The sequence below is a fragment of the Haliotis cracherodii genome, unplaced genomic scaffold (genome assembly GCF_022045235.1).
Source record: "Haliotis cracherodii isolate W230 unplaced genomic scaffold, xgHalCrac1.p SCAF_3, whole genome shotgun sequence".
Classification (NCBI taxonomy): Eukaryota; Metazoa; Mollusca; class Gastropoda; order Lepetellida; family Haliotidae; genus Haliotis; species Haliotis cracherodii.
The window spans coordinates 52,701,985-52,729,480 of NW_027266286.1; the positions used below are offsets into that span (position 1 = coordinate 52,701,985).

The 27,496-nt window shown below is 43.1% G+C and overlaps 1 protein-coding gene across 2 annotated transcripts; it reads left to right on the forward strand.

Moving 5' to 3' along the window:
• Positions 1 to 704: 704 nt before the first annotated feature.
• On the forward strand, positions 705 to 26,670 carry LOC139474156 (protein GDAP2 homolog). 2 transcript variants are annotated; one of them, XM_071257043.1, is made up of 13 exons: positions 705 to 810; positions 4,383 to 4,665; positions 8,927 to 9,069; positions 11,359 to 11,512; positions 12,131 to 12,219; positions 13,599 to 13,675; positions 15,000 to 15,162; positions 17,140 to 17,323; positions 19,431 to 19,584; positions 21,276 to 21,415; positions 23,348 to 23,402; positions 24,357 to 24,500; positions 25,394 to 26,670. In XM_071257043.1, exons 2-13 carry the CDS (start codon positions 4,505 to 4,507, stop codon positions 25,445 to 25,447), a joined length of 1,518 nt encoding a protein of 505 aa, XP_071113144.1. In that variant the 5' UTR covers positions 705 to 810; positions 4,383 to 4,504; the 3' UTR covers positions 25,448 to 26,670. The 2 variants fall into 2 exon arrangements, with proteins under 2 accessions (XP_071113144.1, XP_071113143.1); XM_071257042.1 differs by having other exon boundaries at positions 705 to 787.
• The last annotated feature ends 826 nt before the right edge of the window (positions 26,671 to 27,496 follow it).

Sequence of the window (27,496 nt, forward strand, 5' to 3'; positions counted from 1 at the left end):
ATGTTTCAGTCTTTTTGTAAAATAATTGGATATTTAAGCGTTTAAAATATTTCCTAAGTGAAAATTTTGCACATTTTGACTGTAAAAATATAAACACGATAAACTAAGCAATGCTCAGGTGAAATATTTACTTTGTGTTGCAAGTCAAAGTGGTGTAAACGAAACTCGCACAATTACCAAGCATGTGACTTATCAAAACTTCGTTACCATTACCGATGCTACCTACAAAGATACCTACATGTCCTTATTATTTCCATTTTTCTTTATTTTGTTGGTCAAAGTGACCATACGCCCTTATACTATCAATAAAAGTGACAAATGCGCTTACGAATTGCGCAGCACAGGTCTCGAACTAGTCTAAATTTTTGCTATCTCATCCGGGTACTCACGGGGAAAAAACATAACAACGGCAACAACCGGTCCCCGGGAATTGCTTCAGATCAGTGCCCCTTTATGGTGCCACTGGAGTGGCTCGAGCTACGAAATACGAGTTACTTCCCTTGACAAATCCATTTCTCACAGGGATTACTAGTTTATGGATAAGGAGGAGAAGAACACTATGCAAGACGTGGACGTACGTTTAGTTTTAGCATTTAGATTCGTTTGCCATAAATGTTATCATTTATATTATTTAGAATTGCAACACCCCTTTTCAGGCGAGTTCATTATTGTTTATAAAGTCACATGACTGAACAAAATGGCGGACTCACGCGAGCTGTGCGACTGAATCGAAGACTGTTTTCTAACTCATATATATTAGCTGTCAGCGCACATATTGCATTGAAAGGTTTGGCATCACTCCGGTCTTAAGTATGTTTGTTGTGAAGTATTCTTTATTTGGTTTCCAATGCTGTTTTAGGCGATTCCGTGGGGAAAATGCAGTGACGGGTTAAGAAGTAGGGCTTCCAACCACGGTTGTCATTATCACTTCCTACTTGACAAAAGCTTTGGATGTGGCTCACAGTCGTCAACTGAGAGAAATGTCGCTCAGGAATGACCAATATCGTTTTCACAACTCATATAGCGTCATTGCTTTTCTTCGGTAACAATTGATTCTATTGTAGCTGCTCAGTATTGAGATGCGTGTGACGCTAAATAATTAGATCCATGCAAGATTAAGCGATACCTATGAACAAAATCTAAAGGTGACAGGCAAGCTGATATTTTCTGATGTCATTTCTTCTGAGCAGCTAGACATAGTGATATTTACATATGAGGTCATTTTAACAGAGACCATATATATCACTATATTAGAAAACTAATATTCTTACATTTTTGCCACATCATGTTAAAGGGACAGGACGTCGGCTGTTCTGAAGCTTTTTCTGGTGTTCAATCCCCAGCCGCGTCATACCAAAAGATGTTAAGAGTTGGTACTTCTTGTTGCCCTGTCTGGTGCACGGCATTAAAGGGGCACTGATCTAAAGCAATTCCCCGGGACTGGTTGGTGCCTTTGTTATTGTTTTTTCCCTGTGAGTACCCGGATGATATGCAACACAACTGAGCATAACAAGAGACTGGGCTACCATCTGCAAGGACATCTAAATAAACTTGGAGGCAATATTTGTCTTACACATTTTTGAACACTGATTGGAATAAAGATTTTGACAAAGGGTGCATGTTAATTAATTTCTTCAGCCTAAACAAACAGACAAAAAGAACGGCGGAGTTCATCGGATATCGTCATTTGGAAATACCACTGATTGTTATATTTTAATAATAATAAAAAGTATCCATGCAGTGAACCATTTTAGGATTTCGGATTGTGTCGATAATACGATTACTACTTCCTTGTCATCCACGTTTTCTGGTATAACCCTTCACTTGTGTGTTTGTCATCATTCACTTGATGCTCAGTTTATGAATTTATTACAGGTATAATTAGTGGTAGCACCACTCAGATTACCTGACAAAGGTTCCCATTTGTCATTTATTGTGTCTGGGGTAATTATTCACTCTAAATCCAGGTTCGAATTGAGGTGAAATTTGTGTTATGTAATATACACATGGAGAGCCCAGCAAGAGATGAATGATCCGTTGATTTACTTCTTTGTAAATCAACGGATCGTTCATAGTCATCAAAGGATTAACAGAAAATACATTGATTGATGGCTATGTCAAAAGTGAGAGTTTACATGTCTAGGTTTACTAAAACAAAGGGAATACACTCATATCCTTGCATGAAGTGCCGATGTGAAAACAACATACTTTGTTCAAAGGGTTAACCGATAATACATTGATAGATTGTTCATTGTTATCTAACTCAATGGATTATTTGATGCGAAACACCTGAAACAATCTGAGGGATCAGTTGAGAAACGAACACGGGTTATAATATCCCAAAAAGTTATATATATATTATAAAATATTTGATTGTTACAGAGACACGTAGCATTGAATAAGTTTCTTTGTACAGCTGCAGACGGGTGGGATATTGTTACTTTGAGTGGATATTCATGGATACATTCCTTGAACAAGGAAGCTGCCTAAAATGATACACATAAATTTGTTAGGTTGTAATTATGATATATGCATTTTGTTTTTATTCATTTAATGTAGCATTGAACAGATTCATTTTTGTCTTGGTTGGGAAATTCTTCGATATGCCATAGACCTTGTTTTCCTTTGTAAGCGTGTATATATTACAGTCAATTTGTAAAATGTGATTCTCTCAGGCAATTTATAGAATGTGAAAATATTTCTGTCATTTTGACTGAAAAATCTGTCCATTTATTTAACAGATTGACTGTAAATGATTAAGACCATCAAAAGGGCGTAAAAACATCACAATAGATTATTATGTAGAATTACAAGCCAAACCATAGAGAAATGTACGTTTCGTCGTAACATTTTCAATCTCTTGGTGATGATATTAAACATAAAAATGTTTGGAATTCGTTGTTATAATAATACAGATGGACATATTTTTCAGTCAGTTTGTAAAATAACTGAATATTTAAGCGTTTAATATATTTCCAAAGTGACCATACGCCCTTATACTATCAATAAAAGCGACAAATGTGCTTACGAATTCCGCAGTACAGGTTGCGAACTAGTCTTGATTTCTGCGATATCATCCAGGTTCTCACGGGAAAAAACAATAACAAAGGCAACAACCAGTTCCGGGGAATTGCTTTAGATCAGTGCCCCTTTAAGGGGCTAAACCAAGGACAGTATACTGTGTCGACTGAATGGGGTATATGTCATGTTAACCTGCGGCATGGTATCTAAGTTGGCTAGCACTATAAATCGGCATAAGTGCGGACTAGTATAAGCAGCCACACGCACACATGTGCACACACGGTTTACTTTTTCAAAACAATCTTTTACATTTTTGGATTCACTCAAACCCACTCTGTTTGGTAACTATGAGAGATATACTATTTTGGAAATATTTCAGGTACTGTTAATTAAAACTATAAGTTCAGTAATCTTGGAGGCAACGTTAAACCCCATTTCACCTCACCTCATCATGTGACCAGACTTTCCTCTTCTTTGTAAACCACTTATTCTGAATTAAGAATAGATGGGCCTTATGCAAGCCTTTCGGTGTGCTTTACATACTGTTTTTGTTTTGCATAATAATATACATATACCAGTACAACTGCGATAGTGAGGAGCATGACGATCTGGTTTACGCAACAAAGTGATCGGATATCACTTGCTCTCCAAAGGGTTTTGAGGGACATAAAGGTTATATACGCAAATGGAAATAGTTGTTCACATTTAGGATATTTTTTCAATGAAAGTTAAACATTAAATGACGTATGTTTATCAAAATGTATTGAGTCGTCCAAAATGAAACACATGAAAAAGGATGGTGTGACAGAAGAACTCAACTGGCCACAGGCCAAGGGTTATTCATGCCATGTTTTCATTTTGTTTGTTGACTTGTAATATATCTTATGACAGTTATCACTGAGATTTTGATAATTCAAATGAGAAATCCTCATAAAATCAGTATGCTTGTTTAACTAAGATCTTCAAGTAAAAGGTGCTTTACCCTGTTCACATACCACTTGTTAAGACAACCCATGAAGATCGGGGGTAGAATAGGTCTTCAGCAACCCATGCTTGCCACAAAAGGCGAATATGCTTGTCGTGAGAGGCGACTAACAGGATTTGGTGGTCAGACTCGCTGACTTGGTTGATGCATGTCATCGATCCTAATTGTGTAGATCAATGCTCGTGTTGTCAATCACTGGATTGTCTGGTCCAGACTCGATTATTTACAGACTGCCGTCCTATAGCTGGAATATTGCTGAGTGCGGCATTAAACAACAAACAAAACTTCAAGTCAAAACCTGTTTAACATTCCGCACATTTTCATTAAATGTCACATGTCACAACAGATGCTTGCTATTAACCATTTCTCGCTTCAGGTTACCATGGTTACTGGTTAACGGAATATGTACCACTGTAGTATTTGTCGAAGCAAAGCAACTGTGAGATGATATAACTGTCCAGCCAGCTTTCATCCTTGGCACACACCTTCGAAAAAGATATGGATCCTTTGGGCGCAAGAGATGACATTGTTACTGTTGAACAACTGACACGCTGGAATTTGACTCAGCTGCCAGAATATGGTGAAAGAAGTAACGGAGAAAATGAACGAAGCTCACCATTTCCATGGCGAAATGACTTGAATGCCAAGATTATTCTATGGTGAGATGACACATACAACGTTTCTCTTTGTTCCGATTTAATGAAGTAGACCTGGTGATGAATAACCGCCTGTAAATATGTGTAGGATAAAACTTGTCAGAGGGTTTTTATGAGATTTAAAAACCGAATCTAAGGGATAAGACCAAAGGACGTCAGCCTCAAGGTTTTATCCTGAGGATGAGGGTTTTAAATCTCATAAAGACCTGAGACTTTGTGTTTTATCTTCTTAAAAAATGAAAAGTGAAACTAAACATTATCAACATTTCGAACATACTTTCCATGAACTTTAGGAAACTAGCGTAAAATATGTTACTGCCATTCATCATGTTCATGCCCTCGAAAAAGATGAAGGTTCCATGGGAATATAAAGAAACATTTCTTATTTCATTTTACATGTCATTAAATTGTGTTCTAATGCAAAATAAATTTCCGGCAAGAAACATTCATATGTTATGATATTATAACATCCCTGATTATGAGATTTAACCCAACTGGAAAACAATAGGATGACCTCAATAGAGGTTATGGGGCTAAAGAAATCCCTGGTAAAACCTTGTTCACGGGGCGGAATGCATATTATCATTAAGTTACATCTTGCATGCAATTACACGTGTCATTTTTGTAGAGTTATTGTATGAGGGTTTTTTTATGTTGTTTAATGCTGCACTCAGCAATATTCCAGCTATATGATGGAATCTTGTAACTCCTAGAAATCTGGACAGCAATCCAATTCAACTTGGCACAAAGACTCCCAACCCAGGGCTTGATTTAGCTATATAAAACATGCACCAGTGCAACCTCTTGTTGAAAATTGCAACCTACTATTTATGTCTACATCAGTACATGCCTCAAGTGTTTGACTCGGTTGTTTGATTAACCCTTACTTGTCCACACTCGGTAAATCTAAGCTTTATTTAGCAAACTATATTATTCATGACTAGTTTATGCATTTATGTTTCAACTTGATAAATTTATGGGACCTAGGTCAGCTGCAACATGGTTTTGTCTGGTGCAACATGGTTTTGTCTGGTGCAACATGGTTTTGTCTGGTGCATGGTTTAGTCTGGTGTAACATGGTTTTGTCTGGTGCAACATGGTTTTGTCTGGTGCATGGTTTAGTCTGGTGTAACATGGTTTTGTCTGGTGCAACATGGTTAGTCTGGTGCAACTTGGTTGAGTCTGGTGTAACATGGTTTTGTCTGGTGCAACTTGGTTGAGTCTGGTGTAACATGGTTTTGTCTGGTGCAACATGGTTTTGTCTGGTGCAACATGGTTAGTCTGGTGCAACTTGGTGGAGTCTGGTGTAACATGGTTGAGTCTGGTGTAACATGGTTTTGTCTGGTGCAACATGGTTAGTCTGGTGTAACATGGTTAGTCTGGTGTAACATGGTTGAGTCTGGTGTAACATGGTTTTGTCTGGTGCAACATGGTTAGTCTGGTGCAACTTGGTTGAGTCTGGTGTAACATGGTTTTGTCTGGTGCAACATGGTTTTGTCTGGTGCATGGTTTAGTCTGGTGTAACATGGTTATTCTGGTGCAACATGGTTAGTCTGGTGCAACATGGTTGAGTCTGGTGCAACATGGTTAGTCTGGTGCAACATGGTTTAGTCTGGTGCAACATGGTTAGTCTGGTGCAACATGGTTTTGTCTGCTGCAACATGGTTTTGTCTGCTGCAACATGGTTTAGTCTGGTGTAACATGGTTTTGTCTGCTAAAACTTGGTTGAGTCTGGTGCAACATGGTTTAGTCTGCTGCAACATGGTTGAGTCTGGTGCAACATGGTTTAGTCTGCTGCAACTTGGTTGAGTCTGGTGCAACATGGTTTTGTCTGCTGCAACTTGGTTGAGTCTGGTGCAACATGGTTTAGTCTGCTGCAACATGGTTGAGTCTGGTGCAACATGGTTTAGTCTGCTGCAACTTGGTTGAGTCTGGTGCAACATGGTTTAGTCTGCTGCAACATGGTTGAGTCTGGTGCAACATGGTTGAGTCTGCTGCAACTTGGTTGAGTCTGGTGTAACATGGTTGAGTCTGGTGTAACATGGTTTTGTCTGGTGCAACATGGTTAGTCTGGTGCAACATGGTTTAGTCTGGTGCAACATGGTTAGTCTGGTAAAACATGGTTTAGTCTGGTGCAACATGGTTAGTCTGGTGCAACATGGTTAGTCTGGTAAAACATGGTTAGTCTGGTGCAACATGGTTTAGTCTGGTGCAATATGGTTGAGTCTGGTGTAACATGGTTTTGTCTGGTGCAACATGGTTAGTCTGGTGCAACATGGTTAGTCTGGTGCAACATGGTTTAGTCTGGTGCAACATGGTTAGTCTGGTGCAACATGGTTTAGTCTGGTGCAACATGGTTAGTCTGGTGCAACATGGTTTAGTCTGGTGCAACATGGTTAGTCTGGTAAAACATGGTTAGTCTGGTGCAACATGGTTTAGTCTGGTGCAATATGGTTGAGTCTGGTGTAACATGGTTTTGTCTGGTGCAACATGGTTAGTCTGGTGCAACATGGTTAGTCTGGTGCAACATGGTTTAGTCTGGTGCAACATGGTTAGTCTGGTGCAACATGGTTTAGTCTGGTGCAACATGGTTAGTCTGGTGCAACATGGTTTAGTCTGGTGCAACATGGTTTTTTCTGCTGCAACATGGTTTAGTCTGGTGTAACATGGTTTTGTCTGCTGCAACATGGTTGAGTCCGGTGCAACATGGTTAGTCTGGTGCAACATGGTTTAGTCTGGTGCAACATGGTTAGTCTGGTGCAACATGGTTTAGTCTGGTGCAACATGGTTAGTCTGGTGCAACATGGTTTAGTCTGGTGCAACATGGTTTTCTCTGCTGCAACATGGTTTAGTCTGGTGCAACATGGTTGAGTCTGGTGCAACATGGTTAGTCTGGTGCAACATGGTTTAGTCTGGTGCAACATGGTTAGTCTGGTGCAACATGGTTTTGTCTGGTGCAACATGGTTGAGTCTGGTGCAACATGGTTAGTCTGGTGCAACATGGTTTAGTCTGGTGCAACATGGTTAGTCTGGTGCAACATGGTTTTGTCTGGTGCAACATGGTTTAGTCTGGTGTAACATGGTTTTGTCTGGTGCAACATGGTTTAGTCTGGTGCAACATGGTTAGTCTGGTGCAACATGGTTTAGTCTGGTGTAACATGGTTTAGTCTGGTGCAACATGGTTTAGTCTGGTGCAACATGGTTAGTCTGGTGTAACATGGTTTAGTCTGGTGCAAAATGGTTAGTCTGGTGCAACATGGTTTTGTCTGGTGCAACATGGTTTAGTCTGGTGCAACATGGTTTTGTCTGGTGCAACATGGTTTAGTCTGGTGCAACATGGTTAGTCTGGTGCAACATGGTTTAGTCTGGTGCAACATGGTTTTGTCTGGTGCAACATGGTTTAGTCTGGTGCAACATGGTTAGTCTGGTGTAACATGGTTTTGTCTGGTGCAACATGGTTTAGTCTGGTGCAACATGGTTTAGTCTGGTGTAACATGGTTTTGTCTGGTGCAACATGGTTTTGTCTGGTAAAACATGGTTAGTCTGGTAAAACATGGTTTAGTCTGGTGTAACATGGTTTAGTCTGGTGCAACATGGTTTGTCTGGTACAACATGCTTTAGTCTGGTGCAACATGGTTTAGTCTGGTGTAACATGGTTTAGTCTGGTGTAACATGGTTTAGTCTGCTGCGACATGGTTTAGTCTGGTGCAACATGGTTGAGTCTGGTGCAACTAGTTTTCATGTCAACATGCACATGGTTCAAGTTGAATCAAGTTCCTGAAATCGAGTCCTGCAATCAAACGAGTCACCAAGCCTGTCCATTCGATGCATGTAGTCGCCTCGTACGACCCACAGAGGTTGCTGGGGACCTGTTCTAACATGGCATCCATACATGTGGGAAATCTGTGATGCATGTGTAGCATGTATTGTATAATTAAATAAACTGTATGTATTCTCAAAACTCTGGTACTACTACATTTATTCTTCTAGATATGTGTCCTCTTGCATACTGCTTTTTCTTACCTGCACTGGCTCATCGCTCATCACACCAAAGGTCCACATTCAATTCCCACATGGGTACAATGTGTGAAACCCATTTCTAGTGTTCGACAGTCAGGATATTGCTGGAATATTGCTAAAAGCAGCATGAAACCATACTCACTCACTCACTCACTCACTCACTCCCACTGTCATATAGCTGGTGTGGTGTTAAACGACAAACCAACAAAATTTCTACCTGACCTTTTGACTTGGATTTTTTCAGGAATGGAGATTTAACAAGGCTGAATGTTCATGCTATTGTCCACACAACAAATGAGCACCTGAACGATAAAAGTACTGAAAGTGATGCAATATTCAAGAAGGCCGGACCTGAACTGTATAAGGAAGTACAAAATAATATAAGAGGTAAGTCAAAGCTTTGTGGTGGAAATATGTGTCATTATGCGCATTGTAAAATTATTAACTGTCATGTGGTTGTTGTCATCATGATGAGCAGTTTCATGTCAGTTGTTTGAAGCTGTTGCCATGGCTACAAGTATTCTTGTATCTTAGCCAAATCATCACACATGGGAGCATTTGTTTCCATCTTCCGTCCATGGTTTCAGGGGTGCAGGGGGAGTGTGGAGGTGAGGTGGTGAGGTGAAATGGGGTTTAACGTCGCGTCCAAGATTATTGCACTTATATAGCCTCGTGCATGTACGTGTGTGTGTGTGTTTGTGTGGCTGCTTGTACTAGTCTGGACTGATGCCGATTTATAGTATAGTTTAACATGAATACCCTACTCAGACACAGTATACTGACTCCGAGCCAACCAGTCCTTGTTTAGGCCCCTTAATGTCGAGCGCCAGACAGGGTAACAACAAGTACCATCTTTTAACGTCTTTTGGTATGACGCGGTCGGGGATCAAACACCTGACCTTCCGCTCTCCAGGCAGACGCTCTACCACTAGACCACAGAGGCAGTCGGGGTGGTGGAGCAGGGGTAGGGTGCAGGGGGAGCATGGCGGGAGCATCGCGGGGATAGGGGCAGGGGGGTGTGTAGAGGGGGAGCGTGGAAAGTAGGGTGCAGGGGGAGCGTGGAAAGTAGGGTGCAGGAGGAGCGTGGAGGGTAGGGTGCTGGGGGAGTGTGGAGGGTAGGGTGTAGGGGGAGCGTGGAGGGTAGGGTGCAGGTGGAGGGTAGGGTGCAGGGGGAGCGTGGAAGGTAGGGTGCAGGGGGGGCGTGGAGGGTAGGGTGCAGGTGGAGGATAGGGTGCAGGAGGAGCGTGGAGGGTAGGGTGCTGGGGGAGTGTGGAGGGTAGGGTGCAGGTGGAGGGTAGGGTGCAGGAGGAGCGTGGAGGGTAGGGTGCTGGGGGAGAGTGGAGGGTAGGGTGTAGGGGGAGCGTGGAGTGTAGGGGGAGTGTGGAGGGTAGGGTGCAGGTGGAGGGTAGGGTGCAGGGGGAGTGTGGAAGGTAGGGTGCAGGGGGAGCGTGGAAGGTAGGGTGCAGGGGGAGCGTGGAGTGTAGGGGGAGCGTGGAGGGTAGGGTGCAGGTGGAGGGTAGGGTGCAGGTGGAGGGTAGGGTGCTGGGGGAGTGTGGAGGGTAGGGTGCTGGGGTAGGGTGCAGGGGGGGCGTGGAAGGTAGGGTGCAGGGGGAGCGTGGAAGGTAGGGTGCAGGGGGGGGCGTGGAGGGTAGGGTGCAGGGGGGGCGTAGAGGGTAGGGTGCAGGGGGAGCGTGGAAGGTAGGGTGCAGGGGGAGCGTGGAAGGTAGGGTGCAGGGGGAGCGTGGAAGGTAGGGTGTAGGGGGAGCATGGAGGGTAGGGTGCAGGTGGAGGGTAGGGTGCTGGGGGAGTGTGGAGGGTAGGGTGCTGGGGTAGGGTGCAGGGGGGGCGTGGAATGTAGGGTGCAGGGGGAGCGTGGAAGGTAGGGTGCAGGGGGAGCGTGGAAGGTAGGGTGCAGGGGGAGGGTAGGGTGTAGGGGGAGCGTGGAGGGTAGGGTGCAGGTGGATGGTAGGGTGCTGGGGGAGTGTGCAGGGGGGGCGTGGAAGGTAGGGTGCAGGGGGAGCGTGGAAGGTAGGGTGCAGGGGGAGCGTGGAAGGTAGGGTGCAGGGGGAGCGTGGAAGGTAGGGTGCAGGGGGGGCGTGGAAGGTAGGGTGCAGGGAGAGCGTGGAAGGTAGGGTGCAGGGGGAGTGTGGAAGGTAGGGTGCAGGGGGAGAGTGGAGGGGGGGCGTGGAAGGTAGGGTGCTGGGGGAGTGTGGAGGGGGAGCGTGGAAGGTAGGGTGCAGGGGGAGTGTGGAGGGGGAGCGTGGAAGGTAGGGTGCAGGGGGAGCGTGGAAGGTAGTGTGCAGGGGGAGAGTGGAGGGGTAGGGTGCAGGGGCAGTGTGTGGTACCCTCCACACTCAGTAATATTAATACAATTTAGACAATGAGTGTAGACAAATATACTACTCAGAATTCTCTAAAAAAAAACATCACACAGACTGTAGAAAAAAGCAAATGCAAATCAGATATTGTACCTTTTATATATTGATATCTGTCATCATTGTTCATGACATTATCAGTGTGGTAGGGTGGCGAAGTGTTGCTCGTCATGGGTACATTGTGAGAAGTCCATTTCTCTTCTTTCCTGTCTCAATATTGCTGGAATATTGCTGAAAGCAGCATCAGATCATACTCACTCACTCACCTGTGATATAACTACTGTCCTGTCACCTTCCACAGTTTGCAAGACAGGAGAGGCGAAGATTACAAAAGGCCACAACCTTCCTGCACGGCACGTCATCCATACTGTCGGCCCTAGGTTCAACATCAAGTACGTGACGGCGGCGGAGAGTGCCCTCTACAGCAGCTACAGGAACACGCTACAGCTGTGCAGGTGATTGTCTACTTTAGAACTTCGACAGAGTGTTATTATTATCTTTGCTTTGAAGTTGTTATAAATGTAGCTCTTAAAGGAAATGTTTAAAATAATTGGCCACAGAAATCCATTTTTGCTTATCAAAACCTTCTTTGTCCTGTTTTTTATCTGAGAGATACACATTCAAAAACACATGCCAGTATTTGTTTATCAAGTTGTTCTGTGTTTATCTAGGGAATACAACATACGCTCTCTAGGCCTCTGTTGTATTTGTTTATCAAGTTGTTCTGTGTTTATCTAGGGAATACAACATACGCTCTCTAGGCCTCTGTTGTATTTGTTTATCAAGGTGTTCTGTGTTTATCTAGGGAATACAACATACACACTCCAGGCCTCTGTTGTATTAGTTTATCAAGTCATTCTGTGTTTATCTAGGGAATACAACATACATACTCTAGGCCTCTGTTGTATTTGTTTGTCAAGTCGTTCTGTGTTTATTTAGGGAATACAACATACACACTCTAGGCCTCTGTTGTATTTGTTTGTCAAGTCGTTCTGTGTTTATTTAGGGAATACAACATACACTCTCTAGGCCTCTGTTGTCTTTGTTTATCAGGTCGTTCTGTGTTTATCTAGGGAATACAACGTACACACTCTAGGCCTCTGTTGTATTCACACCAGCCAGAGGGGTTACCCATCCGAGAGTGGTGCTCATATCGGAATCAGTAAGTTGTCATCAACCTAATGCTTGTTAATGAAAATAATTTGAATCATCACAGTGCGTGGTAATACCTGTATATTGGTATATTGAGCTTCTTTATTTCCATGATACCCATCACAATGCCATTTTGTAATGCTTGGTATATCAGGTGATGTCAAATAGCAATTTCTTTCATGTGTTTAAATGTTAACTTAACAAATACCTTCAAAATGTTTCCGTAATTCCAAAGTGAATGGGACAGTCGGGTAGCCTAGTAGTTTCAAGCGTTTGCTTGTCAAGCCATAGGCCCGGGTTTGATTCCCGACAAGGGTACAATGTGTAAACCAATTTCTGGTGTCCCCCGCTTAAAGCCGCGTTAAACCTCACTCACTCACTCGCTCCATAGTGCATGTTACCGTAGATAGAGGTTAATTCTCAGTTACCTCCCTTATGTGCATTTGCATAATTGAGGACACTTCCATCAGCAACATCTGGGGCAGCTGGTTGTAAGGCAGCTGACTCCACATGCTGTCATGGAAGCCTTACGGAGACCTAGCAATACAGGGTCACTTCGATGTGTAAACATATATTGTCATGCACCTCATTGTTGCAGTAAGATATTTGTATAATTATGCAAAACAATATGTAAAGCACACGGAAAGGCTTGCATTTGACCAGTCTGCTCGGATTTCAAAATACGTTTTGTCACATGATATGCAGTTTAGTCTGTGGCAGTGGTGTAATGATCAAGTTGTACTAGCATCTTGTTTTGTTCCATTTATGACCTCCAATTCATACATTGGTGTTTCAAATTGCTTCTGTATTCAACATTTTAGAATCATACAATTTATCGTCATAAGTATAGCAACACGGCCTTGTGCATCATTAAATATTATGATACACTTTAATAAGAAAAATATACAAAGCCTGGCCTTTTTGTATTTTTGATTTGACCTAGTTCATTAATTAAATATATACTGAGAGAAAAAGAAAAGACAAAAACAAAAGGAAGCTGTATTTCTTTCCCATGGTGGCGGTCGGGTAGCCTAGTGGTTAAAGTGTTTGCTCGTCACGCTGAAGACCCGGGTTCAATTCCCGACATGGGTACAATGTGTGAAGCCCAAGGCGTAAAACGATACTCACTCACTCACTCACTCACTCACTCACTCACTCTTTCCCAGGAACCTCAGAATAACCAGATGTTCATGGCTTTGACACATGCAGTGTTGAGTCTTGTCAAAATATAGAATCTGTGATTGTCTCAGTTCCATTGGAAGTTCACAATCAGACAAGTATGGCTCACGGATTGGTTTCCAGGTCCCTGGTAGGAACTATCATGACAGTTACTGATGGTGCCTTCAATTGGTAAAACTCATCCGTTTGTGTCTTTTTTTGTGTCCTCAGGAACTACCCGACGCTTCCTGGAGAAGTTTGGCGAAGACATAGACACCGTTGTGTTCGTGTGTTCAGATGAGACAGTGGTGAGTTCAAATATTTACAAAAATCATCAAAAATGATCATTAAACCAGTAGCAGATCCACAGGAAGATGGGATCTGGGGGTGTAAGTCCAAATCAGTGATGTCCGTATTACCAGGATACCAGGATATGAAATACTATTGAAAACGTATCACAATACATTTGGAAAATTCGGGTGCGTTGTGGGTTTTTTAAATCAGAATGTCTTTGTCTTGTTGGAAAAGTTTACCTAAGTGACAAGTCAAATAAAGATTATGAAATTAGGGTCTGTTTCCTGTTAACGAAAAAGTGAAACTATTCGTGACCAGCTTCCTTCATATAATGTGTCACTTACGCACGAGTTGTGATCATGGCGCATCCAACAAAATGGTGGACGATTACGAAGTTGTAAAATATGTTGTTGTTTTTCAGGCTCGTAACAAATTACAGATGAAAGAATGTATGAAATATATTGTGGTACATATGGCAATACATGAATGATTATTGCAATACGAAAATCAGGACAATAAACATCACTAATGTATAGAAATAATAGTGTGTGCCTATTTTAAATTGAGGCAATGTGTCTGTAATTTAGGTAATCATGCAGTTAAATTGATATACATCTGATGTATGAGATTACAGGAAAATAAGGTGGTGTTTGAATAATTTGAATCAGTGTATTGAGATTGCCAATTTGTCAACCTCTTTTCCCCTTTTTTAGTATTGGCTGTGAAAAGCACATGGAACCAATGTAAATCTGATCTTGTTCCTTTGACATCAGCATGATCAGACATTGATTATTGCCCTAAACAGACCTCGCAATATCATTGTCCCATGGGTAAGCCTGGTGGGTAAAGCGTTCGATCGTTACGCCAAAGACCAGGGTTCAATTTCCCACATGTGTGAAGCCCATTTCTGGTGTCCGGTGCTGTGATATTGCTGGAATATTGCTTACAAGCGCATTAAACCATACTCACTCTCTCATTGCCCTTACTATACTTGTCGTAAAAGGCGACTATGCTTGTCGTAAAAGGCGACTTAACGGGATCGGGTTGTCAGGCGCGCTGACTTGGTTGAAGCATGACATCGATCCCAATTACGTGGATCGATGCTCATGGTGTCAATCACTGGTTTGTCTGGTCCAGATTCGATTATTTACAGAACGTCATCATATAGCTGGAATATTGCTGAGTGCGGCGTTAAACAACAAACCAACCAACAAACCAAATCAATGTCCTTATAAAATGATGGCAATGAAATGTGACGTTCTCCAGGTTGACTCACATCACTCTGATGTCCACATAAGCTGTATTGTGTTGACACGTTGTGTCGCTGTTATGTTGCAGGATGTGTACAAGGGATTATTACCCTTGTATTTCCCCCGCAATATTCGTGAAGAGAATTACGCAGAAGAGCTGCTGCCACGAGACATTGGGAACGAAAATGGTGAACCTGTTATCAAAGACAGGCAGATTCGCATTTTGGACAAACCTGCATTTGCAGCTCTCAGTGAGTAGAAAAATATTGATAACCTGACATACGTAGGGTAACAGTTCATTTATTAATTTTTTAAGTTATTCAGAAATATTGTGGTGTTGGGTGTGCATTATAAAAGTTAGGATTTACAAAAACATGACAATTAGAGTAAGTGGGAAAAGGAGACTGTCCATGCACAAGAAGGAATTTGATTACTGGTTATATTGGGGAAAGGGAGACTGTCCAAGCACAAGAAGGAATTTGATTACTGGTTATATTGGGGAAAGGGAGACTGTCCAAGCACAAGAAGGAATTTGATTACTGGTTATATTGGGGAAAGGGAGACTGTCCAAGCACAAGAAGGAAACGATTACTGGTTATATTGGGGAAAGGGTGACTGTCCAAGCACAAGAAGGAATTTGATTACTGGTTATATTGGGGAAAGGGTGACTGTCCAAGCACAAGAAGGAATTTGATTACTGGTTATATTGGGGAAAGGGTGACTGTCCAAGCACAAGAAGGAATTTGATTACCACTTATATAGGGGAATAGCAGGCTGTCCATGCACAATAAGTAATTTGATTACCAGTTATATTGGGGAAAGGGTGACTGTCCAAGCACAAGAAGGAAGCAGCTTTTCCTAATTGCAAAACTCTGAATGAATTTCGGAATAAAAAGACCCTTTAGCATCAGCACTTTACACTCTTTCACACTTTCTACCAAGTCTTACCATTTTCTGTGTCATCTTTTTAGATACCCTTTTGCACACATGTACGTCTTATTTAAATGTACAATCATATTAAAATGTTATCTTTAACTCGATATGATACCTCTCTGAATGAAGATCTGCGTACACCTCCATTAGAGGTTGCACCTGGAGAAACTTTCAAATCAGCCAATCAGAGTCATGCCTTTTAAATTTTCAGTAAGACTGTGCAAAGCTTTCTGACTAGTACATCTGATTTCTGTGTCTCAAAATTGAATATAATCAGGAAATTATGAATGCAAAACCATATTATATTGTTGTAGATGACTTGGTATATTCTGTTGTTTCTGAGATCCAGACATTGATTTTTATCCCTTAGAAACCTTGCAGTCACGCATTTCTTAAAAAAATAGATATGCCAAAAGTAGACCTATGGGATAAAACAGGTTCCTTGGAATAATGTCATAATCACTGGATTGTCTAGTCCAGCCTCAATTATTAACAGACTATTGTTACATAGCTGGAACATTTCTGAGAGCGGTGCATTGAGAACAAGTATGACCAAAACAACTTGTTCAAGTTATATTTTGCAAAAAGTAGAAGAGGCTTGTTACTTTCTGGTTTGGAGTGCTATTGAAATTAGCTTGTTTCCCTTAACCGAGTATGAGGGGGGCACGGTTGGTCCAGTCGTCTAAGATGCAGTGAATGGCTGTGCAGAGTTGTGTCCCTTTGTCACGCCAGAAACCTATGATTGTGGGTTCAAATCCTGTTTCGCCCCGATTATGTTTCTAGGTTTGTCAGCACCATACCCCTGCTCGTGGGTTTCACGAAGTGGTAAACGTCTGAGACCTGCATCACTTCGGGCTTTCCTCCAACATTAAGCTGACACGCTGTGATGTAACTGGAATACTGTTAAAAGGGGTGTTAAAGCAAATTCCCTCACTCACTAACTGAGTATGATGTAATAAAGCTACAAGGATAATGTACAAATTTTGTTTTGTGGTATGTTATATTTCAGTGCCTTCATGAAGAGGTAATGATGGGAATGTTTTCTCATTTTATGTTGACACCTATTAAATGCTTTAAAACCAGGGCGGTCAGGTAGCCTAGTGGTTAAAGCGTTCACTCATCACGCTGAAGACCCGGGTTCGATTCCCGACATGGGTACAATGCGTGAAGCCCATTTCTGGTGTACCTCGCTGTGATATTGCTAAAAGCGTGTAAAAGCATACTCACTCACTCACTCACCCACCTTAAAACCAATGAAGACATTTTTCTAATTTGATATTGTGCTGTGTTTACAGAGGCCGAAGGAAGAGAGGACTTCGAGGAGACCATTGACCTAAATCAGGCATTTGAGCAATCAACAGCCCTGGATGTCGGTCACCATCCCTTTGCTCAAATGGAGGAAAATCCTGATAAAGTGAAGAAAACAAGTCTCTATGGGAAGAGTAGTGATGAACAGAGGAAAATAGAAATGAAAAGGAGGTAAGATTATCCATTAGGTATCTACTTGCCATTGTACTGCAATGACTGTCTCGGGATGCTTGTTAGAGAATGGCATTGTCTTTGGAAATAGGGGTCTGGGGGTAGTCTAAGTGTTAAGATATTGTTGATACAATTATTAATAACTTAGACTTAAAATGAGGTCATGGATCATGCCAAATTGTCCACTGTTGCCTCAGGCTCGGCTGCAGTGACTTAAACGCTGATAAGTTTAGACGACATGTATCAGACATACTAGTCTGCACTTGTGGATATCATTTTGAAGATGCAATTCACTTTTTCTATAACTGTCAAAAATAAGATAATATCTGATACACTATGTTTTTCTACACAATGGGTATGATCTAAAAACGATATTACATGGCAGTAGTTCAGTCAGCAGTTCTACAAACATGGCTATTCTTCAATCAGTTCACGATTTCAATGTCAAAAGCAAAAAATTTGTGTAGCTTAATTTTAAGCATATAGTAATTTATTTTATTTCACAGACACCACCTGCTTCAATGTATTGGCTTCATGTATTTCATTTGTGCATTTTGTATGTTTATGTTTAGCACTCTCATATATATAACCAGCTATTGTTAAGCTATTACCTGGAGAGGTTTTTACATAAGCAAGTTTTGCTTGTTTACCAACCAGACTTCTGAAATTAACATATGTTTAAACCAAACATGGCATTGAGCTATAATGACTGTCTCTGGATTCTTGTTAGAGAATGTCATTGTTGCATTGGAAATAGGGGGTCTAATTCAATAGGGGATATTCGCTCATCGTGCCCGAGGCCTCGGTTTCATTCCCCACTTGGTGTGGAACATGTGAAGCCCATTTCTGGTGTCCCCTGTCGTGACATTGCTGAACTATTGCTGAGATGGCGTAAAGTCATACACACTCACTCATTGGAAAGACATTCCGATCATTAGATCTGGATGTAGTTGCAAACTGAGTAAGGACAATCTGCCCGAGCAACAATATTTATCTGCAGTTTCAGTGATTGTTACATTTTGCTGATCAAATGTTCCTGAGAGTCATGGGGGCAGATTCCATGCTTGCTGACCCTTTCAAGGAATTCTCTCAGAGGACAGATTCCAGGCTTGCAGATTCACTGTAAGGATTCTTTTTGGGGACAGATTCCAGGCTTGCTAAACCTCAGAAAGAATTCTCTTAGGGGACATATTCCGGACATGCTGACAATCTGTAGGGAGTCTGTTGACAGAGGAGGTCTACGGTACACCATGCTTGTCGGGCCTACACAAATTTGATCTGGTGTTTACAATGACCTTGGTATGTTTGTGTCCCGATGACATGGATCATTTTCCATGCCACCAGACACTGGTTGGCCTTGGCTTGCTGGGCACAAAGGTTATTTACCATGTTTACTGGTCACTGTGATATAGCTGGAATATTGCTGGTGATGACATCAGACAACAATAATCAGTGACCAGAACTACACTCCACAACACGCATTTATAGATTTTATTTGAGTTTTATTGAGCTGATTCATGTACACTGTATAGACCTCCTGCCATCGAAGACCCGTGAAGATACAGGGTAGAATAGGTCTTCAGCAACCCATGCTTGCCTTAAAAGGCGATTATGCTTGTCGTAAGAGGCGACTAACGGGATCAGGTGGTCAGGCTCGCTGACTTGGTTGATGCACGTCATCGTATCCCAACTGCGTATATCGATGCTCATGATATCAATCACTGGATTGTCTGGTCCAGACTCGATTATTTACAGACCGTCGTCATATAGCTGGCATATTGCTGAGTGTGGCGTTAAACAACAAACAAACAAACAAATCCTGCCAGCTGAAGTTTGCTGTATGTTCAACAAACTGTCTGTCACTTGTTGCATTAAGATTCTGGACAAACACTTACCAGTAGTCTCTGAAAGTATATGATTTTGGTAGAAACAAATAACTCCATTTAAATTGAAAAGGAGACACAGTGATGGGAGGTGTTGAAATTCTAGACCTGCTTCATTTAGGGCCTTTGCATTACAGAATGGGCTGGGTGGAAAGTAAAATAATATGGTTCTGGGACTGTGTGACAGACTGTTAATACCTGGTATTCTTTCTTTCTGTTCTAAGATATGACAGGTTCTTGAAGCGCTCCAAGACAGATGATCTAACAGACATTGCAGCCCTGAGGTGTTTGTATCGGTCAGGAGTCGACCGCGTTGGACGACCTGTGGTTGTGTTTGTAGGCAAGAACTTCCCTGCCAACAATGTGGATCCTGAGAGGGTGAGTTATTCATTGAAGTCAACAGTGGTGGAAGTGTCAAAATGAACTTGTAGTAAAAATATAATATGGTTCTCATTGTTTTTAACATCGGCAGCCATGTGGTTGGCCAGTAGCCTGTAGACCTGATCTACATGTGTGTTGCTCTACATGTGTGTTGCCCTACATGTGTGTTGCTCTACATGTGTTTTTCAGGCCCTGCCCTACATGTGTGTTTCAGGCCCTGCTCTGCATGTGTTTTTCAGGCCCTGCCCTACATATGTGTTTCAGGCCCTGTCCTACATGTGTGTTTCAGGCCCTGCCCTACATGTGTGTTAACCTACATGTGTGTTAACCTACATGTGTGTTTCAGGCCCTGCTCTACATGTGTGTTTCAGGCCCTGCTCTACATGTGTGTTGCTCTACATGTGTGTTTCAGGCCCTGCCCTACAGGTGTGTTTCAGGCCCTGCTCTACATGTGTGTTGCCCTACATGTGTGTTTCAGGCCCTGCTCTACATGTGTGTTGCCCTACATGTGTGTTTCAGGCCCTGCTCTACATGTGTTTTGCCCTGCATGTGTGTTTCAGGCCCTGCTCTACATGTGTGTTTCAGGTCCTGCTCTACATGTGTGTTTCAGGCCCTGCTCTACATGTGTTTTGCCCTGCATGTGTGTTTCAGGCCCTGCTCTACATGTGTGTTTCAGGCCCTGCTCTACATGTATGTTTCAGGCCCTGCCCTACATGTGTGTTTCAGGCCCTGCCCTACATGTGTGTTTCAGGTCCTGCTCTACATGTGTGTTTCAGGCCCTCCTCTACATGTGTTTTGCCCTGCATGTGTGTTTCAGGCCCTGCTCTACATGTGTGTTTCAGGCCCTGCTCTACATGTATGTTTCAGGCCCTGTCCTACATGTGTGTTTCAGGCCCTGCCCTACATGTGTGTTTCAGGCCCTACCCTACATGTGTGTTTCAGGTCCTGCTCTACATGTGTGTTTCAGGCCCTGCTCTACTTGTGTGTTAACCTACATGTGTGTTTCAGGCCCTGTCCTACATGTGTGTTTCAGGCCCTGCTCTACATGTGTGTTTCAGGCCCTGCTCTACATGTATGTTTCAGGCCCTGTCCTACATGTGTGTTTCAGGCCCTGCCCTACATGTGTGTTTCAGGCCCTACCCTACATGTGTGTTTCAGGTCCTGCTCTACATGTGTGTTTCAGGCCCTGCTCTACTTGTGTGTTAACCTACATGTGTGTTTCAGGCCCTGTCCTACATGTGTGTTTCAGGCCCTGCTCTACATGTGTGTTTCAGGTCCTGCTCTACATGTGTGTTTCAGGCCCTGCTCTACATGTGTGTTAACCTACATGTGTGTTTCAGGCCCTGTCCTACATGTGTGTTTCAGGCCCTGCTCTACATGTGTGTTTCTGGCCCTGTCCTACATGTGTGTTTCAGGCCCTGCTCTACATGTCTGTTTCAGGCCCTGTCCTACATGTGTGTTTCAGGCCCTGCTCTACATGTGTGTTTCAGGCCCTGTCCTACATGTGTGTTTCAGGCCCTGCCCTACATGTGTGTTTCAGGCCCTGCCCTACATGTGTGTTAACCTACATGTGTGTTTCAGGCCCTGCTCTACATGTGTGTTTCAGGCCCTGCTCTACATGTGTGTTGCCCTACATGTGTGTTTCAGGCCCTGCTCTACATGTGTGTTGCCCTACATGTGTGTTTCAGGCCCTGCTCTACATGGTGCGAGTGATGGACCCGGTGGTGGAGAAGGACTATGTGGTGGTGTACTTTCACACACAGACAACCAGCAATAACCACCCTGCCATGAACTACCTCAAGTTTGCCTACAGTTTGTTAGATCGCAGGTTTGTACCTCAGGAACAATAGGTCCCCAGTATCCCTTGCTTGTCATATGAACCATTGCAGCTAGGTCAGGTGGTCGTGGTGTGGGTATTGGGTGGTCCTGGTGTGGGTATCTGGGTCAGGTGGTCCTGGTGTGGGTATTAGGTGGTCCTGGTGTTGGTATCTGGGTTAGGTGGTTTTGGTGTTGGTATCTGGTTCAAGTGGTCCTGGTGTGGGTATCTGGGTCAGGTGGTCGTGGTGTGGGTATTGGGTGGTCCTGGTGTGGGTATCTGGGTCAGGTGGTCGTGGTGTGGGTATCTGGGTCAGGTGGTCATGGTGTGGGTATCTGGGTTAGGTGGTCATGGTGTGGGTATCTGGGTCAGGTGGTCTTGGTGTGGGTATTAGGTGGTCCTGGTGTGGGTATCTGGATCCGATGGTTGTGGGTTTGATATCTGGGTCAGGTGGTCATGGTGTGGGTATATGGGTTAGGTGGTCATGGTGTGGGTATCTGGGTTAGGTGGTCCTGGTGTGGGTATCTGGGTCAGGTGGTCTTGGTGTGGGTATCTGGGTCAAGTGGTCATGGTGTGGGTATCTGGGTTAGGTGGTCCTGGTGTGGGTATCTGGGTTAGGTGGTCTTGGTGTGGGTATCTGGGTCAAGTGGTCATGGTGTGGGTATCTGGGTTAGGTGGTCCTGGTGTGGGTATCTGGGTTAGGTGGTCCTGGTGTGGGTATCTGGGTCAGGTGGTCATGGTGTGGGTATCTGGGTCAGGTGGTCATGGTGTGGGTATCTGGGTCAGGTGGTCTTGGTGTGGGTATCTGGGTCAGGTGGTCCTGGTGTGGGTATCTGGGTCAGGTGGTCCTGGTGTGGGTATCTGGGTCAGGTGGTCCTGGTGTGGGTATCTGGGTTAGGTGGTCCTGGTGTTGGTATCTGGGTTAGGTGGTCCTGGTGTGTATATCTGGGTCAGGTGGTCCTGGTGTGGGTATTAGGTGGTCCTGGTGTTGGTATCTGGGTTAGGTGGTTTTGGTGTTGGTATCTGGTTCAAGTGGTCCTGGTGTGGGTATCAGGTGGTTGTGGTGTGGGTATCAGGTGGTCCTGGTGTTGGTTTCTGGATCTGAGGGTCGTGTGTTTGATATCTGGGTCAAGTGGTCATGGTGTGGGTATCTGGGTCAGATGGGTTTTTTTTGGTATCTGGGTCAGGTGGTCCTGGTGTGGGTATCAGGTGGTCGTGGTGTGGTTATCTGAGTCAAGTGGTCTTGGTGTGGGTATCTGGGTCAAGTGGTCATGGTGTGGGTATCTGGGTCAGGTGGTCGTTGTGTGGGCATCTGGGTCAAGTGGTCATGGTGTGGGTATCTGGGTCAGGTGGTCATGGTGTGGGTATCTGGATCAGGTGGTCTTGGTGTGGGTATCTGGGTCAGGTGGTCATGGTGTGGGTATCTGGGTTAGGTGGTCATGGTGTGGGTATCTGGGTCAAGTGGTCATGGTGTGGGTATCTGGGTCAGGTGGTCATGGTGTGGGTATCTGGGTCAAGTAGTCATGGTGTGGGTATCTGGGTCAGGTGGTCTTGGTGTGGGTATCTGGGTCAAGTGGTCTTGGTGTGGGTATCTGGGTCAGGTGTTCATGGTGTGGGTATCTGGGTCAGGTGGTCCTGGTGTGGGTATCCGGGTCAGGTGGTCATGGTGTGGGTATCTGGGTCAGGTGTTCATGGAAAGGGTATCTGCGCCAAGTAGCAGTAGTAGGCTGATCAGGTGCCTGACTTATTGGGAAAAGACAAGTTCATGCTCACCACCTTAAAAGTGTATAGGCCTTTTCTCTAAGGCATAGCACTAAGGTAGTGAATTAAAGGGTAGTGATTTGAGGCCTATGTCCCAGGACAACCAATACTAATACATGGTCATACTGGGGATAACTGATGTTCACGTTGTTCCTGTGACTGATGTTTTACTTTATGTTACAGATATAAGAAGAACCTAAAGGCCTTCTATGTGATACACCCCACCTGGTGGTCTAAGGTGAGCATCAGTGGAAACCAATGTGCTGGGATGTCCTCTGAATATAGTTCCCAGAATACTTCTGGTACCCACCTTCCCGAGTCAAGGGACATAACTGCAGTAAAAGTCCATTTTCCATCCTGGCCAAACTAGGCTGGAATTTCTGGGCACCATCGTAACGCCACCAGTGTCTAGTATAAGTTATATCTCTTCTATATCCCTCATACTGACCAATCAGATTCCACCTCTGATACCTCTTGCATTGCTTTAAACAAAATGGTGGTGCCAAGTCAAGACGATCTGATCGAAAAATCAAGATCTAAATTGTAATAAATGGGTCTTTCTTCGTGAAGTGCATCAAATCATGTGAGCACCTTGTTTAAAAACATTTGATTCTGAAAATATCTGTTGATGCCAAATACACATACACATGCATTGCATGCAAATCCTGCAATCGACCAGAATCAGCATGGCAGTTTACAACGCCGATGTTGATTTTGTTACACAATTTTGATAGGACTATGTATGCTCATTCGTCACCATAATTCCAGCACAATTCGGAAAGGGGGGAAACTAAACTTTTACATATAGAGACAGACAATCATATATGACATTTCCCCTTGCCAAGGGAGAACTCTATTTCAGGAAGACCGCCTCCATGGTCTAGTGGTAGAGCGTCCGCCCGGAGAGCGGAAGGTCCAGGGTTCGATCCCCGGCCGCGTCATACAAAAAGACATTAAAAAATGGTACTTGTTGTTACCCTGTCTGGCGCTCGGCACTAAAGGGCTAAAACAAGGACTGGTCGGAGTCAGTATACTGTGTATTTGTGTGTTCGTAATATTGGTTCCCTCCAGACATCAGAGGTTGGATGCAACATCCTCAGTACATAAATTACTATTGGCCCATGATTTACTTCCACTACTTTTTGTAGAAGAGTTTATCAGAGATTTTGATAAATTTACATGTGTTTTTCAGCTTGCAACCTGGTTTTTCACAACTTTTACGGCGTCTGACATCAAGCCGAAGGTGCATAACCTGGGTGGTGTCCAGTACCTCTACACCAAGATGAACCCTGACCAGCTGGACGTCCCACCCTTTGTCATGGACTATGATATTCAGGTAGTGTATGGGGGGTCACATCGCGGTTAACATCTTCATCTTAGGCTTGGGCCTCAGGAATTACATGTATCAATACATACAGGACTAGTCATGTACAGGGTAGAGAGTCGGTAGTAGACGATGTTCATCCAATATTCTGTTATTTTTTAGGTGACTCTTTATGAATGCTTGGATATGTTTTTCTTACACTCCAATCCATTTTGTTTTAATTTGTTTTCTTTTTAAATTATTGGGACAAATCTGAAAACGGATTACTGAGAACAAAGGTCCTGTAAGATATGTCCTATTACAGTGGTCCCTCGTTATAGCGCCCTTCAGTATAGCGCTAACTCAGTAACAGCGTGCGGTAAAGCATGGCTCACAAAATTTACTAACATTTTTAATAAACTTAAGTTTTCAAATGACGCAATGTTTTCCCCCATCTCAGAAAACATTATCAGCTGATCAACGCGATCACCTAACATCGGAAATACCAGTCAACAAATCCGAATTGAAGTACGCAATTTAATCCTATTATTATCATTTCTGGTAATAAAAAAATTGTTTATTATGTCAGAATACTTCTGGTACCCATCTTCCCGAGGCAAGGGACATAACTGACTGTAAAAGTCCAGTTTCCACCCTGACCAAACTAAAACGCTCATCAATTATTTGGACTCCGAAGGTAGCGTTGTAGCGAGGGATCACTTTATATCATTCAGATTGGCCATTATCATCTGTTGTCTGATCCTGACACTCATGTTGGACGTTGACAATATGATGGACATCGTATCAGTCAACCTTTTTTCAAGCTTCCATTATGCATCAAGTTATTTTCTGTAGCCATGGTAGACATATTTAGACAAGTGACGACTAATTGTGTGCTGTCTGTCATACTGAGTGTGTTCTTTTAGATCAACGGCGCTCGCTACAGTGTTCCGTCAGAGGACTCCCCAGAAGGACTTTGATGACAAAGATTCCCATAGAGTTCCAGCATCACCAACTTCATCCAGTAAACTGCCCATCGAACCAACGCTCACTCATGGATCCCACTGACACTGAGATTACTCTCACACTTTCATCTGTGTTTTTAACTTCACTCCAGTTTGACAATGTAGTGACATTGGTTTCCGGTTGACGAGAGACAATATTTATTGACTGAATCATGTATTTGTGTGCTATCAGTTTTAATCAGCCCATGATAAATTTGATTTGCAACCAATGGCTGTTAATAAATTAGTGTAATTTACATTCTCATTTACCTCCAGTGATCAGAAGGATGACCTGCCATTAGTTTGTTGAGTGATGTTTTAGTAAATTAGAAAAGTATGGTGATACTAAGGTAAAAGGTGTAAGGGTAAAAAAAATAAAAAATTGGTTCTCAGGAAATGTTTCTACCAACCTATGAAAGCGTTAATACCAGGCAGGTACGTTCACAAGTATGTTTCTGAGGATGACCTTGGTAGTTGTAATTTGAAGCTATGTGATGTATGCCACATTGTCGCAGGGTACAAGCTTATTATTATTGTCACTTCATAGCATGAGACGAATATGGGACAGTGGTGCTTGATGTAAGCTAAAGGTAGTAATTAAACAAAAAGGTTTATTTTTTTTAGTTTATTTGTAAATTTTAACACAAATATGGAACCATTTCATGTGCTTTCAGCTGCAGATCAAAACATGAAATTTTGAAATATGATATCATTTACATAAATCAGAATTTCCTGATCAGTGTGTATTTGGATTGTTTGGCCGTGTGGAGTTAAATGTGCAGTATCTTTTACAAAAAGTAAAATAACCACTTTATGACAATATTAATTAAAATAATAATGCTTCCGCACCAGTGGACATTGTAAGTTCATATATAGCCTGTATATCACTTGCAGCTATTCTTCTTGTGCTTCAAGGGGCGGTCGGGTAGCCTAGTGGTTAAAGCGTTCGCTCGTCACGCCGAAGACCCGGGTTCGATTCCCGACATGGGTACAATGTGTGAAGCCCATTTCTTTTGTCCCCCGCCATGATTTTGCTGGAATATTGCTAAAAGCGGCATAAAACCAAACTCCCTCCCTCTTGTGCTTCACCTAGGTTATTCTGTAGTAAGGTGATTGTTATAGACAATGACTGTTGTGCATCAGTATATTGTGTTAGTACATACATTCACATCCTCATAATCTAGACACCTCTGATTGTGGTAGGGGCACGGGTGTCCCAGTCGTCCAAGGTGCCACGATTTGCTGTGCAGAGTTGCGTCCCTTGGGCATGCCAGAAACCTATGATTGTGGGTTTCAATCCCGGTTCGCCCCAATTATGTTTCTAGGGTTGTCAGCACCAAACCCGTGCTCGTGGGTTCCACCGAAGTGGTAAACGTCTGAGACCTGCATCACTTCGGGCTTTCCTCCCACATTAAGCTGACACGCCACGATATAACTGGAATACTGTTAAAAGCTGCGTTAAACCCAACTCACTTACTCACACATTCTGATTGGGGTACAAAACTTGAGTTGCTGGTAGATCTGTGTCAGTCATTAATTTATACCAGTTTGTACCTTAATAAACAGATCAGTTCTTATTGAGGATACTGTTTGACAGGGTTCACAGATTTCAGATGGTATTGCAAGGTGATGGTACTTTTGTTTTCTAGTATTTGGATTATTAAGTTCAAATTTTGGATGAAGGCAACAAACATGGGGTAATTTTTTTTTTAATGGAGTTCTCCAATTGAAACACCTCCCATCAGGAATGTGTTCATGCTGTCAACCACTGGGTTGCCTGTGTACATTGTTAAACATGTTGATAAGGATGCGTTTAAGGTTTAGTTAGAATTTACCACTGCTGCACTTTGTTTTTGGACCCATGAGGTGCTGGGATATTTCAGTGATATTGTATCCAGTTTGTCTCCTTTATGTCTGTTTATTCCACATTGGTCAGTCATGTCAAGGCTCAACATGGTCAAGGTCGTCCTCAAGGTAATAACCTGAGGAAAAGTTCATTTTAACCCAAGAAGCAGTTACTGCAGG